Source organism: Pelobates fuscus, chromosome 4 (assembly GCF_036172605.1).
Source record: "Pelobates fuscus isolate aPelFus1 chromosome 4, aPelFus1.pri, whole genome shotgun sequence".
Classification (NCBI taxonomy): domain Eukaryota; kingdom Metazoa; phylum Chordata; class Amphibia; order Anura; family Pelobatidae; genus Pelobates; species Pelobates fuscus.
In genome coordinates, this window is record NC_086320.1 from 205,197,310 (window position 1) to 205,214,803 (window position 17,494).

General features: G+C 44.1%; 1 protein-coding gene across 2 annotated transcripts in view; it reads right to left on the minus strand.

Annotated features, from left to right (window-relative positions):
- Positions 1-17,494, minus strand: part of ELP2 (elongator acetyltransferase complex subunit 2) — a 162,159-nt gene that overhangs the window by 91,238 nt on the left and 53,427 nt on the right. For both annotated transcript variants that reach the window (XM_063451860.1, XM_063451861.1), the window contains exons 8-9: positions 16,072-16,227; positions 1,319-1,414 (exon numbers count right to left, since the gene is read on the minus strand). In XM_063451860.1, the coding sequence (XP_063307930.1) occupies positions 1,319-1,414; positions 16,072-16,227 (252 nt within the window). The remainder of the gene's footprint in view (positions 1-1,318; positions 1,415-16,071; positions 16,228-17,494) is intronic.

A 17,494-nucleotide genomic window follows, 5' to 3' on the forward strand; every position in this document is an offset into this window, starting at 1 on the left:
TACACATATACTGTCAAATACAGGCCAATGCACAGTCACACGCACACAGTTCAGAGGCAGACAGTCACACACTCATGCGCGCACACACAGTTCCAGACAGACTGTCACACACAGCTACCCTTTTCCAGTATGGGCACTGGGGATGAGGCACTCTGCAGTCCCTGGTGTCTAGTAGTTGGGAAAGCAGAGACTCTTTCTTGCTTCTCCCTCAGTGTGCAGCAGCAACGTGCAGCAGATACATGCCTCATTTAGCTCCACCCACGTTTTTTAGCTCCTACTTTGCACTACCATCTGCTGGCCCAGCCTGCATGTGCAAGCTATGTCAGCTGCCTGGCGCCCAGTGCAGCAGCACAGCTCGTCCTAAGCAGGGTTTTAACTTTCATTTATTCACTTTAAGGTCAAAATAGCCAAGCCGCACTGTCCAAGGAAGCACCTCTAAGTAGCCATCTGAGGAGTGGTCAGTGGAGGTGTCACAAGGCTGTAATGTAAACACTTTGTTTACTCTTAAAAGTCAGTGTTAACTGCAAAAAGCCCGAAGGGAATGATTCTACTAACCAGAACAAATACAATAAGCTGTAGTTCTGGTAACTATAGTGTCCCTTTAAGCTTAGATTTAGCAACAACCCGATTGTCCCAGGAGCACAGATAGGCATCTGAATTAACTACGGACCGATGACAGACAGCTGTCATGTGGACACATAGCCATCACACCTATATGGGATTGTTTGAGATCCCATTCCAAAATCATGGGTATTAATATGGACCCGCCCCAACTTTGCAGCTCTAAAAGATGCCGATATTCTGGGGACTGGGGAGGATTTCCACAAGATTTTGGATTGCGTCTGTGGTAACTTGTGAGGACAAGCACAGATGCTGAACAAAAAGGTCTGCCTAGCAAACAGTGTTCTATTTTATCCCAAAGGTATTCAATGTGGTTTAGGCCAGTGCTCTGTGCAGGGCACTCAAGTTTCCCCATCTCAAACTCATCAAGCCATGTGCGCACAGGGGCATATTAATCCAGAAATAGGAAATTACTTTTTTCAAATTGTAGCCATAAAGTTGAAAACACCCAACTGTCTAAAATGTCTTTGTTTTGTAGCATTAAGATGTCCATTCAACGGAACCCAAACCCTGAAAAACAGTATTCTATCAATGCTTTATAATACAGAGGTTACTACTTTTTATTCTAAAATTACATGTATTGTATATTTTGTATTTTGCTTTGTAAATTATGCACCTACTACAGTAATGCACATACACTTATGACACCAGTCAGCTGTGATTATTCATTGGCACATTTAATTTAAAAAACACTCACCTTTTAGAAAAGAAGGCTGCCAGTGAACTGCATATACTGCGTTTTCGTGACCAGCCAGGACACTCTCCAGAGTCACTGCATATGTACTGTTCACCCCTAACACAAATGTGAAGAATGTTAATAATAACATAAATGATGGTTTTCCTATTTTTGTAGATGCTGTCATATAACAAGATCTTATGCTGCTACTTCCTAAATCACAATTCCCAAACTATTATTTTAGTGGACTATGATAAAACTAGCCTAACCGAATTGCGGAGCCACGCACTGTCCTCAGCATTTTAAAAAGCATACATCATAAACTACAGACTGTGCTCCAGAGAGCATAGAAATCTACTAACTTTGCCTTTTGTTTTCTTACATATAGATCATTACCATTGTCACATATTGAGAGAGCACCTGTCAAGCCTAATACTACTTTTGCTCTAAATATTGTGCTAGCAGTTTTGATAGCAAATACAGAGTGGGAGAAAAAAAAGCTATTTAAATATATTTAAAAACATGCCATGCCAAGGAAATGATTCATAAAGGAGAATCGAAGAGACCTCGCACAGCTGGTCTTTCTGCTCTCCACCCAAACTAACCACAGCATATGCGCTGTGGTTGGTATGGTAACTCTCTACCCCCCACCACCACCACACATACAATACCTCCCAACACATTCACATACTGTACCTTACATCCTTACATACATACATACCCTATATTGCAACCTATCACACACTTCATTGATTATACACACACTAGAGCCTCCATATACACTCTGAAAACTCTACACACACACTATATATCTCCTGTACACACTCTGGGCCCTCCAAACACACACACTAGATCCACTATAAGAACACACTGCATTTCTGACATACACAGTATGGATTCCATATGCACACACACGATCCCATGTATTCATACACACTCTATAACCTATACACACATATGCACCCTTTACACACACACACATTCACTCTCTACCGCCACTAGCCACACATATTACACCACAAACACAACTGAAACTTACCTATTTACATAAAACACCAAATTACACCACAATCAGCTCAAGCAAGACACACGCAATCCCACAAGCAGGCTCCAAACACATGCACAATATGTTTTCCTGGCCATTTTGTCCTTTGGTATCCCACTTACACCAGGCACCAGAGACAAGTCACAAGCAAAGACAGCACAAGCATGTTAATAAATTCACTGGCGCTGCATAGAACAAATACAGGTCCTTTTTCTCACGTGAAAGCTCTTCACCAAGGCTCTGCACATGGGCTGTCCTAAAAGAGCATTGAACCACCATGTTCACTTTGAGGGGGGGCGTGCTTGTGGTGACAAAACAGCCCCTCTCCTGTCATGCCACATTCACAGTGGGTCGCTGTGATACAAAATTGCCCGGGTCACATTTTTATTCTCAGTATGGCCCTGCTCTCTATAATAACCTATGAAGACTGCATGCCAGTTGGACACCATTTCATACTGAAAGATAATTCCATTCAGAACCCTAAAATGAAAACATTCAAGGGGAACTTTGACAATACAGATGAGAGGAAAGCATTTGAGTCCAGAATAAAAAAATGTTTTCAATGTATTGTATTTTATGGTCCCCACCTGCCACGCATGGGTGGGGGCCGGTGTAAAATAGGTCCCCCTCGTATTGTAACATTGGTGGGAGTCAGGAGGGGGGCACGACAACAGGTCCTCCCTCCCCATTGTAACTTTTTGCCCCCACCCACTGGGGGCTGGAGGGACGGGACAGTAAGCCCCCCCCCCCCATTGTATCTGAGTGTCCACACCCGCCCTTCATGTGTGGGAGCAGAGAGGCAGAGAGTGGGCACTACTCGCGGCACAAATCATTATTTTGTTCATTCAAATGAAATTCCGATCTTCACAAAAGTCCCGAATAGCGTTCTAACACGAATGGACAATCTGTTCTCATTCTGGTAGGACGCAATTCGGTAGTTTTTCCGGCGTTCGAACTCCAAATGAAGCAGCAGGAGGAAGGTGAGAATTGTGGGGAAATTTCTTTGACCACAGGAAATGGAGAGGACTTTGCTCCTCCCCTGAGTCACAGCTGGGTGAGCATAGGAAAAATACAAAAGACAAAATATCCCCTACTTTGTCTTACGTTTTAAAGAAAACTAGAGCAGACAGGAAGAAATGAAGAACAGATCCTGAGAGAGGGGGAAAAGAGGAAGCGACTGGGGAAAGGTAAGTTCGGCATGACAGTGCCACTTTAAATTTATAACTGGTAGGTTGAGAATGGTTAGGGGCTAAGAAGGTCAAAAGAACTAAAAAGGTTACTGCTAAAAACATCCAGGGGCATATGCAGAACTATCAAAATCATAGCACTGGCCTCGCCACTGATCCACCTCTTTGGCTCCCATTATTATTGATTATCTTAGCCATTCCAAAGACAGAGTTCAGGAAAGCCTTTTGAAAACTGGACGTAAAGCCAACCGTAATCCTATGAAGGGGAAACCATTCTATGAGGTAAGGGTGTTCTTAAAGTCCGTATGTGAAGATAAAAGAGATGACTAATGGTGCAATATATTCAATAAGCAGGTAGCAGCTGGTAAAAAGTCTGATATGATCCTACTCACGTTTTAAAGAGATAAGGGACTAGCCCTAGCATGAAATGCGTACAGTGGTATAATCTCCACTTATAGGATACGTGAACTGGTGTCTTGTCTGAAGGAGAGTCATACGAAATATAAAAGGAACAGCAATAGTGCTCTCCATTTAAAATTACGAGTACGGAAATAAAATATAAAAGTGGTTACTCACATTTACATGAGCAGGCAGACTGCTCAATGTATAGGGCTTGAGTGGTATAATCCCCACCTATGATTCTTTGGCGTAATGTCTCTCTGGAACATGATAAAAACTCAGAAGCCAGGTAAAAAAAAAAAGTAATAAAATAAGATAAAAAAAGTACAATGGCAACTCACAGAAAGGAAGTGGCCAAAATACCTTTAATAAAATACAATACAGTTAATAAAATGTCCACAATGCGTTTCACCAGCAGGCTTTGTCAAGTGGGAATGTAAAGAGCATAACTGTCAGGATATTGATCCAGCACGCAGAATAGTAGCACACGCTAGAACAAAGGGCTTTACAATGGCTCTTACCGGGCTTTACAATGGCTGGACTTAACGAACCCGAGAAGAGTCAGAAAACTAGCAGAGGTCAGGGACACAGAACGAGACACAGCGTTAAGGAAAAGCCAAAAGTCAAGGGAAATCAGAAAAGTCAAAAAACAGAAAAACACGATCAGGAACACACTCTCGCATAACGATCTAAGGGAAACCACGACAGAGCAATGAGCTAAGGAATAAGTGAGTTTAACTAACCCACTTGCAGATCCGATTGGCTGTACCTAGCCCTTGACCCCAAAACGTGCATATGCGTCTTTTGCGTGACATCACCCATAAGTCGACGTGGTCTTTACAGAGGACGGATGTGGGGCTATATAATTGCGTGGGTCCGCAGCGGCCAGCGTGCACCGATATGTTGCAAAAGCGGGGCATCATGGCAGAAGACCGCCGAGCGGCACTCCCCTCATTCTTCGGAAGGTAATTATCTCTGTTTTTGCCACATGGAGGCTAAGGATATGTGACAATAACCTGGTAAGCATGGATTTATAAAAGGGAATGAGACAGCTTGTGTAATTAAAAAATAGCACTTAAATGACTTCATAATTACATAATTGATATATAGAAATTATTATATACATATAGAAACAGGAGTGTATATATGTTGGGAATAAATGAGTAATAATGGAAAACAAAGGTTTTGAAAACATCTTTTGCAAGGGGAAAGAAGGTCATATGGTCGGCGGGCATTTTCGTTAAGGATCATGGGGACTGTAGTTTACCCGCCAGCATCATCCAAGTGACGATAAAAAATGTGGGCGCGTTTATTATTTAGTGGGAGGGCGCATCCTAATGGCGCGACCCTCCTATATGTAAACAGACATGTGAATCTGTGTGACGTGGGTAGGAGGGGGTGTCCTAGTGACGCAGACCTCCAAAGGGAGACGTCAGTGCAGGTGTTCTATCATTCTGCTATACCTTGCAGATTTCTATACCCTCGTCACTTCCGGGGAGGGGAATCAGCTGGATCCTGTGCTGCACATGCGTGCTAGCACTCCTGCTACTCCTCCACAGCCAGGTCCTGGAAGGTAAGTAAAACTAGTTTTACACTTTCATTATAGTTAGTGCATTCACTAAGCTTAGGACACGGGACATTTAGGGTTAATGTTAGGGTTCAAATTAGGGTTAGGATTAGGGACTTAGGGTTCACATTTAGTGATATTTCACAATAGGGGATTACCTTCCAGGACCTGGCTGTGGAGGAGTAGCAGGAGTACTAGCACGCATGTGCAGCACAGGATCCAGCTGATTCCCCTCCCCGGAAGTGACGAGGGTATAGAAATCTGACTAGGTATAGCAGAATGATAGAACACCGGCATAAATGCGCATTCTAATGATGAAGGCGCGTTCTAATGACACAAGTGGAGGGCAATGACAAGGAAGGGTAGGAGGGCAGGGTAGAGGGAGACGCTTATGAAGAAATGTTATAGAGCAAAACAGAGTAAGAACACATTCATATTTGCAGAGAATGGTGAATCAAGCGGTTTGCAGATAAATAAATAATTTAATGTTAACACTGCCTTTTCTCTGAAAAGACAGTGTTAGCATAAAAATGGCTTCAGGGACTGACTGCACTCACCAGATCAACTACAATGAGCTGTAGTTGCTCTGGTGACTATATCGTCCCTTTAAGCAATATGTCTATATTACAGTCATGAGTAGTCAAAAAAACAAACAAAAAAAAACCAATATATTTATATATTGTTAAGAAGCTAAACCAATATCACTTTTGCATGACGCCGCACAGCAGTCTACTTCAAAAGAAAAAATAATTAATTCTTCTCCTCAATTTAGCTTTTCTTTGACAATGAAGGTGATCGCAGTACAACAGAATCAAAGCTTTCTACAAGGGAATTGACTTTGTATTCATTATAATTTGCAGTGGCACTTTCAGGAATTCAATCATCATTCTTATACATTCTTATAAACAAACGCATGCTTTTTTTTTACTTTTCTTTTTTAATACTTGCATTGAACCTAAAATCCAACACTTTCATTTAGCACAAGGAAATAGACAGAAAATACATAAATTCATTTTGTGTCTGCACTTGAAGCCTAGTGTTTCATTCTACTGTGTAATTTTTTTATTATTTTTTTTTGTGGGTTTTTTCCCCCTTTTCATCATTAACATTTTTACAAATTTAAGTGTGCATTTCTGATAACATTTCAAATAAAGTAACTGTTTGGTTCCAACTTGCTAATAAAAATGGTTTGGCAGAAGGCAGGCCAAATGGTAAATGAAAAACCCAAATTTAACAACCTCCCACCAACTAACTACTCAAACATAAAGCAATGGAACATTAAATGCATAATTAGAAACATATAAAATGAGGACAGGTGGAATGATTTTTTACATGGCATAAATGTACTTTTCTGTAACTAATGCTGCAGTGCATTCATTAAAGGAAAACAATCAGTTTTCCTAGCACTGGAGGTACCCTCTCCCTCCCACCCCCCAATCCCCAGTTGCTGAAAGGGTGAAAACCCCTTCAGTCACTTACCTGAGGCAGCGACGATGTCCCTCGTCGCTGTCTCCTCATCCACGCCGCTCCTCCTACTGTCTCTGTCGGCCGGTGGGCGAGACTGATCCCGCCCACTGGCCGAGGAGACCTAATGCACATGCGCGGCAATGCTGCGCATTAGCGCTCCCCATAGGAAATCATTGAAAAAGATTTTCAATGCTTTCCTATGAGGAAATGAGCGACGCTGGAGGTCCTCACACAGTGTGAGGACGTCCAGCGACGCTCTAGCTATAAATCAGGAAGTGACCTCTAGTGGCTGTCTAATAGACAGCCACTAGTGGTGGAGTTAACCTTGCAATGTAATTATTGCAGTTTATAAAAAAACTGCAATAATTACACTTGCAGGGTTAAGAGTAGTGGGAGTTGGCACCCAGACCACTCCAATGAGCAGAAGTGGTCTGGGTGCCTGGAGTGTCCCTTTAAGTATAAATCTCTCTCCATCATTATTACTGACAGAAATTGACAGGAGGCCTAGGTAGGAAATTCACTCACTCACATAGGACAGAGTTGCACCACGCAAAAAAACAACAATAAATTAGAATGAACACATGGGGACTACAAATATTAAAGTGGCTCTGTCACTTCTGAAAATGAAATACTCCTATTTATTATGTTGGAATTTCACTCATATTTTTAGTGAAATACAAATTGTGGGGTACTGGGAAATGAACATAGACCATAGAAGGAAGATGGAGGAGTATCAGGTAAGCTTCTTGTCCACATGTCGCCTCATTCAAGTGGCAATATTACTTTGTGATGGCCTTGCAAAATAACAAGGGACCCAAAAGTAAAAGAGAAACCTTAAAGGAACACTGTAATAAAATAGGATCAGCTGGGTGGCCAACGATAAGCTCTCAGCCAATCAAAGTGCTCCCAATGACAAAGCTAATACCTTCTCAATGGTCACCCATTGAAAGGCTGAAAGAATCAGCTTACACCAATATTCTAATAGAATTTCTTTAAAGTGCCAATTGAATTGTTGGTGACTGTCTGTTTTTTTTTTTTTTTTTTTTTTTTATTAAGACCACTCACTGCAAAGAAACACGCCTATTTGAAATGAGGCAGCACAGAGGTGAGAAATTTACCCGCAACTCTCCATTTTAAGCTAATCCATACTCGTAAAGCACTGCAGGAAGAAAACAGAACAAAACCCCCAAAAATACAGGGAAGCAGAATTCCTGGGTGGAATAGCAACACATTTGGGGTTAAGCCACTGTCAAACAACACTTGAAGGTAAGAAGACACTTAGACACTCCTACCCCATAACAACTTAAATATGTTTAAGTGGCTGCTCCACGCACCACGACCAGTTAGTGTTGACACTGCACATGTAGAGTTTAACCCCAGCATCAATGGGGCATTGTTTGCCAGCCATAAACAAGAGCATGCTGGTGACATACAGTTAATGACAGCATGCCCTTACTTTGTGTCCTCCAAGTCCTCCCCTCAGTACATCCTCCCTTACATATCTACCTCTCCAAAAAAGGGAAGTAACATCAGTGGAGGCGGATCCTGCTGCTGGGAGAACTTAAGTAAGTTTTGTTTTCTTTTTAAATTGGGGAGAGGAAACAGGGATAGAAAGGGCTAATCTAACTTTTAAGAAAAACTGGTTTGGGTTTAAGTAATACTTTAATTATTACGCTGGTATACAGGGCTGGCCCAAGACATTGTGCCGCCCGGTTCCAAGGAGGAAATGCTGCCCCCATCGCCTCACCAAACCAAAACCTCACGTACATCCATTATGTTATGCAGTGTGTCGTGAATGCAGTGTGGGTAATCAATGCATTGCGTGCATGTGCGTTGTGGATGCAGTGTCTGTGTGTAATGAATGTAGTTTCTGCAGTGTGCGTTGTGGATGCAGAGCATGTGTGCAATGGAGGCAGTGTGTGTAGTGCAAGGACACAAGTTATGCTTTTGGTCCAGTGACACATAATGCTTTGTCCTCTGAAGAGGGGGCCAGGAGTAGAATATTCCCCTCCTGCAGCTGCATGTCCTGTCCTCTCACGAGCCATGGCAACCTGCGGCTCGCAAGAGGACAGGATATGCAGCTGCAGGAAGGAAAAATAAAACTTCTGGTCCCCTCTTTATAGGACAAGGAATTAGTGCAATATATATATATTGCACTAATTGTGGCATTTTGTCTACTAATACGGCTAATCCACTCCAATACACACACATATATATATATATGTATATTTATTTTTTGTGACCGAGTGCAAGGCATTGTTATGGATGGAGTGTATATTTCTCCAAAAGTATTGGAATATGTAAATTAATAGCCCCAGGAAGAAGGTCTGTCTGTTTTAATCAGAGCAATTTTGCAATTTAATATGGGTTCCTGGGGTGGAGCATTTCGAGTGAAGGGAGGGTCAGTGCTCCATAACACAGTTTATATACAGTACAGCAGGTGACCAATCCAATCCAGGAGTTCTGGACCACCCAAATAGCTGCTCACCTGTTGGCAATGATTAGCACAGGACTGCTATAAAATGTCCCTGTCAGGGATTCACAGGGAAAAGGACAAGCAGTGTGTGAGACTGCATATCTCCCTTCAAGAGTATTTGTGTTCTGAAGGAGAAAGGAAACATTTATTTGGAAAAAAGGGTCTGTGCAAAAATTAATATTTTGTATGGTTGGAAGTGGTATCAGAGTATTGCAGTATGCAATGATACATTTTTTATTGTACTAACATAATATCTCAAAGACAAGCTTTCAAGAGTTTTCCTCTTTTCCTCAACTCTGAAGCAATACTGATCAATCTGAAAGAGGTTAACACTTAAAACCAGTATATATCTGGCCTCTGCCTACAATAAACGTATCACTCTTAGGTAGTTACAGTAGATTGTTCACTGTCTCACATCCCTGCTTTCGGCTGAGCTCTGCATGCGGGGGACTAACATGAAAGGGTGACATGAGGTCGAAAGGTGGCGCCTCAATGGCTGGGTGCAGAAGCCTGCGTGAGATGACAGAGAGGTGAAAATGTTATCGGTAAGGCTGGTAAATAGCAAGACCGATTATCAGAAATCGGCAGAATATCTGCTCTAATAATCAGCGTTAACAATAATCTGGCAATCCCTGATTGAAATCCTAAACATCCATTTTAACAATCAATACTAATTAGTGAATATTTTTAAAGTTATTGGGGGAATTGGGGGAATTAAAAAAAAAAATAAAAAATAAAAAGGGGGGGGTTAGTTAACCTAATTGTACCCAACCCCTGGACGGAGAGACACGAGCTAGGCAAGCGGGCAGACACCTATATCAAGGCAAGTTAGATACCCCACCCTTACAGCCTGGGTTACAAGATATCCACAAACAGGAGAAGGGTAACGGGGAACTGGATATATATTGTGAGTCTATATTGTGTAACATTACAATACGGTACACTGTACAAAATGTTTTATTTCCCGACAAAATTGTGACACCCCAGAGCACCTGACTCACGTACGCGCATGATCAAGCAGGACACAACGCATGCTTAGGGCGCCAAACATGACAATACGCAAAGCTCAGGGACCCAGACAAAACACGGCCACAATAGAGGAACTGTCCATACCGAGAGATACAACACAGTGGTACTAGACCACCCACACGCTGCGCAGAAATTAGCGTCAAGGCACGGTCGAGGAATCCATGAAGCCCCCCCACACCGCAAGAGGCCTTACCCCCTGGCCCCAAACTGACGACCGTCACTGACGGGTTACCGAAAAGCGACATACCACCACCCCACTAAAACAATCAACCCTGCCCAGACTGACCATAAGCTTGGCTACACACGAGGCCCAACCCCACATGGCACACCATGCCCACGGCAATACAATCCCGAAACAGAGAAGGTGTAGGATAGCAGCAGAGACAGCACATACAATGCCCAGCACACCACGCACCCACAGACTCAAACCCAACGCACAATGAGAGACTGAATGGACGCTACAGCTACAAAGCCACCTAGGAGACGAAGGACCACCGACCACTAATAGTACTACTTCTGACAAGTGGAGAGATAGTCCACCACGGGCGAGCTGCCCGACACACCCACAGGTATAGGACACAGAAATCCCACTATAAAGGGGACGTACACCTCGCGGAGACGACCCAAGCCCACCAACCGGTTGTGCTGAACGGTCGATACACCGGGACGATTGTCCATTAACCAAGAGTTCACGACAACTCTACAGATAACACAGACCCACGCAGAACTAACCCAGGACAAGACCGCACCCAGAACCGCACCGCACCACACAACACAAACACACACACACCCCAGCCTTACCCGCCGCGCCTCCCTGTCCCGACCCATCCGTCCACCCCCTGCAGCTGCCCGGACGATGCCGGCCCCGGGCCCCAGCGGGTTCGCCCGGGAAGATCTGAGCATAATCTCCTACAACGTACATGGCCTCAATGTCAGAGAGAAACGCACGAGACTCCTGAGGGACCTGAAACACTATGGGGCATCGGTGGCGTTTATCCAAGAAACGCACTTCCAGGAGGGCAGGGCGCCGGCCCTGAAGGACCGCAACTTCCGCACAGGATACTTCAGTAATTACCCAGATAAACGAACACAAGGAGTATGCATTCTCTTTTCAAGTAGATCCCCATACACAGAGCTAGCCACCCTCAGGTGCAAACAAGGCAGATATATTTTCACAAAAGGCCCAATTGTAGATCAAATCTACACATTCGCCAATATATATGCCCCGAACACTAAACAACACTATTTCCTCCGAAACACTCTAAGCTCCTTGATGAAATCCACGGAAGGCACCCTGATCATCGGGGGAGACTGAACCTAGCGCTACACCCAGATCAGGACTCCACGTCTCCACACGGAGCAACACCTCAAAACAGACATGCCAACACGCTTTGCCTTCTACACCTCCACCAATTAGCGGACTGCAGGCGAGCAATACATTGGATTACTTCCGGATGACTCACCACAACCTACATCTGCTCCAAGCCGTAGAGATCCTGCCGATGACCTGGTCAGATCACAGCCCGGTACGAATGCGGCTGAAATCGCCGCTATACAGACCCCGGCAGATGTCGTGGAGACTAAACGAATCGATCCTTTCAGACGTGGTGGTGACGGACAAGATAGGCAACACCATAAGGGACTACTTCCAAAACAACGAGACGGAGGACGTGACGCCGCTGACGTGCTGGGAAGCACATAAAACGGTTGTCAGAGGCCAGATCATCGCCATATGTGCAACCCGCAAGAAGGTGGCAGTACAGGAGACGCTCGAGCTCAGCAACGACATAGCTACTCTGGAGGCCAGGCACAAACGCACCCTCGACACACAGACATACAGAGAACTAATGGCCAAACGAACCCAACTCGCAGCGCACCTCAACCGAGCAATTCAACGCTCATACCAACACTACAGACACATGATACATGAACATGGAGACAAATGCGGGAGACTGCTGGAAAACCTTCTGAAACAACGCAAAACCCAACTATACATCCCCAAAATAAAGGATTTGCAGCACCGACTAAAGCACCTCCCAGACCAGATCGCGACAGAATTTCACGCCTACTACCAAGGCCTATACCACCTCCGGAGGGACGAAATGGAAAACCCGCAGCCGAACAAACTTAATGCCATACACAGATACCTGGACTCAACACATATGCGGGAAATACAGGAGACCGATCGAGAAGCGCTGGAAGCCCCCATCACGCCAGAAGAACTGGCACACGCAATTAAGAAGGCAAAAACGGGCAGAGCACCGGGACCAGACTCCCTCTTCAATACTACAAAGTCTTCACACAAGACGTCATACCGAAATTACTACAGGCCCTGAACTCCATTCAAGAGGGTGCCACTCCAACGGCCCAATTATCCTCGGCGAACATCACCCTACTCCCGAAGGAGGGAAAAGACCCAGCACTGTGCCCGAGTTACCGCCAGATATCGGTGCTGAACACTGACATCAAACTCCTTGCCAGCGTCTTGGAGTCACGACTGGCGCCACTACTACCAGCAACGATCCATCCGGACCAAACGGGTTTCATCCCAGGCAGGGAGGTGAGGGACAACACAATCCGGGCCCTAAACATCATAGCGCACGTCAGAACCCAACAGCGCGGAACCCTTCTCCTGTCCACAGACGCAGGGAAGGCGTTTGACAGGGTGGACTGGGATATGATGATGGAAACCCTTCACGCCATAGGCATTGGACCGAAATACAGCATTTGGGTGAAAGCGCTATACACCAGCCCGACGGCAAGAATTAGGATTAACGGCGCACTGACAGACCTGTTCCGAATACACAACAGGACCAGACAAGGCTGCCCACTTTCACCGTTACTATTCGCGCTGACACTGGAGCCATTCCTTAACAGGATTAGACGCAACGCAGATATCCAGGGGCTCACGATAGGAAACACACATCACAAAACGCTAGTGTACGCGGATGACATGCTATTCGTGGTCACGAACCCAAGAACCTCCCTACTAGCGATACAGAAATAATTCGAGGAATACGGGCTGATCTCAAATCTAAAAATTACTCAAAATCGGAGATACTGAACTTAACCATCAAACACACAGACAGACTGACTCTACAGGGGCAGCACCCATACCGCTGGTGCGATCACCGCATGCGATACCTGGGGGTTTGGCTCACCCCCAACCCAGCAGACCTATACGCACAAAACTACCTTCCCGTGTTAAAAAAAGTGACAGAGGAACTACATAGATGGAACGCCTTCTACATCTCATGGCTGGGAAGGATAAATGCGGTCAAGATGACATTGTTGCCCAAGTTACTTTTTGTGTTCCAAGCGGTACCGATACTGGCCCCACAAACATTCTTCAAGTCACTGAAGACAGCGGTCCGCACGTTTATATGGAAAGGCAGGTCCCCACGCATAGCACACACCCAGTTAATCCTACCCAAGCTCCGAGGGGGCCTGGCGCTCCCCGAATTTGAGAAATACTATCACGCAACTCACCTAACATGAGTCATCAGCTGGACGATAGCCAACGGCACAAAACCATGGACCCAACTAGAATCAGACACCATCAATTGTGACCTCCGGACACTACCCTGGATACCCGCGGCAGCATACAGACGCAAACGCATCACAAACCCCTTTGTGGCAGCGACCATGAGGATCTGCCAAAACAATACCTGATGACAGACCCAGGCCCACTGCTGCCACTGAGGGGCAATCCGGACTTCCCAGCGGGTGACCATGGCCCTACACCGGGCTCAGCAGGTCACCTGGCAATTCCTCGCATAGTAGACGTCCTCATGCACCCGTTCGACATTAGGCCATTAGCGGACCTCTACCCGAACAGACCACTCACATTCTCACACACACTGGCTAGAGCACAACTCACCCAATACACCAGATCGATCCCGCAAAAAACATCCCTGTTGAGAGAGACGACACAATTCGAACGCATCTGCACACAAGCCACGGAAACTCCCCGAGCCATCTCACAGATATACACAATACTGACCACCAGCAGATACATACTGGCACCGCCCTGCATACGGAACTGGGAAGAAGACCTAGACGAGACCATGTCGGAAGCAGACTGGGACAAATGCTTCACCCTGGTACAAAAACGCCAAGCTCAGCTCGCCTACACCCCCGCTCAACATGACAGACGAGAGACACTTTACGAACAATACAACCCTACACAGCGCCACAAGAAACATGACCCAACATAGACACACAGACAACCGAGACGCAGAGGGGGACGACACCGCAGTTAGCATTGGAGAGAAGAACGCACACAGGAGACACAAGCCTAACAGTTCGTAACGATACACACACACACATACACACACACACCTAACTAGCGCTCTACAAACCTACCACAAAGGGATACTACAAACAAAAAAGGGCACCACATACCGAACACCAATAAGTACACGACATCAGCATAACCGAACGGGAAACAACACATAGGAACCGAATCAGCCACACGAATAGACGAGCCACACTACGCTATCACCAAGAGCTGACACAATAGGCCTTAGCGGCAGAGATACAAAAACAGCACTTGCACGCAAAGACAACCAGACATTCAAGCAGGCTGCAACACAGCAACACCGAGAGATACTCAATACCCAGCACACACGAACCACTGAGATACTCCCAGCCGCACATTGAGCACCATAGCCAGGTACACCCAAAAAACTACACCTAATACAAGGACGAATACGGTACAAGAATAGGATTTATACTGCATGCTATAGGCAAGAATTTTTTTTTACTTCTGTGTAGATTTTTTCTGTACTCGCTCCTTTTATTACATTAGCTCAGACGCTTAAAAGTCTATACTGCGTGAATACAGCATACGTTCCTAAATGCTTGCACGGATCCTATAAAGCAAATTGACCGCATAAGCCTACCTTTAATGCTCTTTTCCACGCTGTCATATCAAGTGCAGTTAGATTAAGGTCAGCCTCACTACTACATGTTAGGCGACTGCAGTTCATTACCAACTACATCACGAATAGAATCACCTGACATAAATAGCTATTAAATCAATGTACTATCTTGACATTGTTGTAATGCTCAGATTTCAATGGAAATAACATTCTGAGATAGGCATACATGGTGACACACTTTGACTACACTATGTGTAGTAGGCTTATGTAATGTTCGGTTATGTTGTTAAATAATATGCACTAACATGCAACTGTAAAGCTACATTGTATCCCTGGTGCACATACTTGCCCTCACTGACTATGTTTTTCTATACAAGCTATGACAAATCCGCTTCTGCGTAAACGACAAAATGTTTGCACCTATATTTCCAGATGCTTACGCCCCTGCGTGGGCAACTTCTTGCTTTACCACAAATCATTCTTTTATATGCGTTTCTATTATGAAAACAATAAAAATATTCAAAACAAAAAAGCAATACCAAATCACCAAAGCAGCTAAACAGGAAGCACAATTACATTACAGAATTTTTTTACAGACGTTTTACAGACATTTGACATGAAATTTCACATTTACTTCACATGTACAATTATTTATTTATTTTTTTAAGAGGTAAACACATCATTATTTTGCTTTCAGCATGATAGCTGATATTCTACTCACCCTCTTCTATGACTGCAAACATGCTCTCTTTAAGCTTGATAGATCCATCCTCATCGTCACCAATAATTCTGGGAGGCTCTGTAGTTGACTTAGTGACTATTTTCCAGATACGAATCATGCAGTCTTGGGCACAGCTTGCTAAGAACAAGTCCCCATCTGCACAGAAAATGAGATATTTTACTAGTTTGACTGTGATAAAAACAAGATTACAAACCATAATTTACTAAACCTTGTGTGAGTGAGATATAATTAAAAATGCAGGAAATTTAATTCCTTAGGTGCGACTTACAGACGTTTATTAATAAAGGAAATCACATAAAGTGTTGTTAATTGTCATTCAGCTGAATTCCTTAGCAATGAATAACACATTTTCAAATATTTGTCCTTCGCACTGCCCTCTCTAAGAGTATCATGCACAACACAGGCCTAATCTATGATGCATAATGTCTTAGTCTTAATTTTGAGATATCCTCCGAGATACAATTTAAAGGACAGTGGTGTATATGAGGATGTCCCAAAATTAAATTAGGTCTAACTTAATTGCTAAGTTAGTCCTGACTTGATCCCAGGAATTGAATGTGGGTGTAAGGGGCCATTATAAACTCCACATGACAAAAGCGAAATGACCGCACTTCATAAGGGGAATGCTGATGGCCATGATGCCTTAACGACAGGCCAGGGCAGTGATTCTGGATGGGCTCATTCAGATCGCCAAGCCTGCCAAGGCACAGACTACTGTTTTGAGGGACCTAGTGCTCGAATTCCAAAAAAGGGAAAGAAATGCAGCGGGTATGGTGGCTCTGAGGGGAAACTTTCCCTACCACTTTGAGAATATGTTGTTTGCATTCCACGCTGAAAATCTATCAGGCAGCACCCAAGTTTGGAGAGGTCACTCAGAACACTTACCTCTCTTCTACAACAGTAAAACATCCGCTACAGATTGCATTTATCCCGTACTCTACTTTTTTGGCTATGCATATCCTGAACTACCAATATTGTTATCGCACAAGGCATTGCCTGTCTTTGGATTGATGCAAAAATAAAGAAATGTTAAAAAAAAAAACAATCTAAATTCACAAGGCAATTAGACCTTTTTATAGTTAGGAGGAGGGCAAGACACTAAGATGAACCAAAAATGTACATAATATCTTAGGCAGGCATCTCAAGCTGTAGCACCCAGATGTTGCTTAACTGAAACTACCATGATTATCTGGCCATCACAAATAATTATTGGACTTTTTAAGGCCTATTGCTAGTAATCAAAATAATAATGATGAAGATGAGGATTATGATAATTAATATTATTATTGGTATTTATATAGCACCAACTTATTCTGCAGCGCTTTACTTATATTATGAAAGGGGGGAATTTCACAATAAATAAGACAATTGCGAAATGTTACAGGAACAATAGGTAGATGAG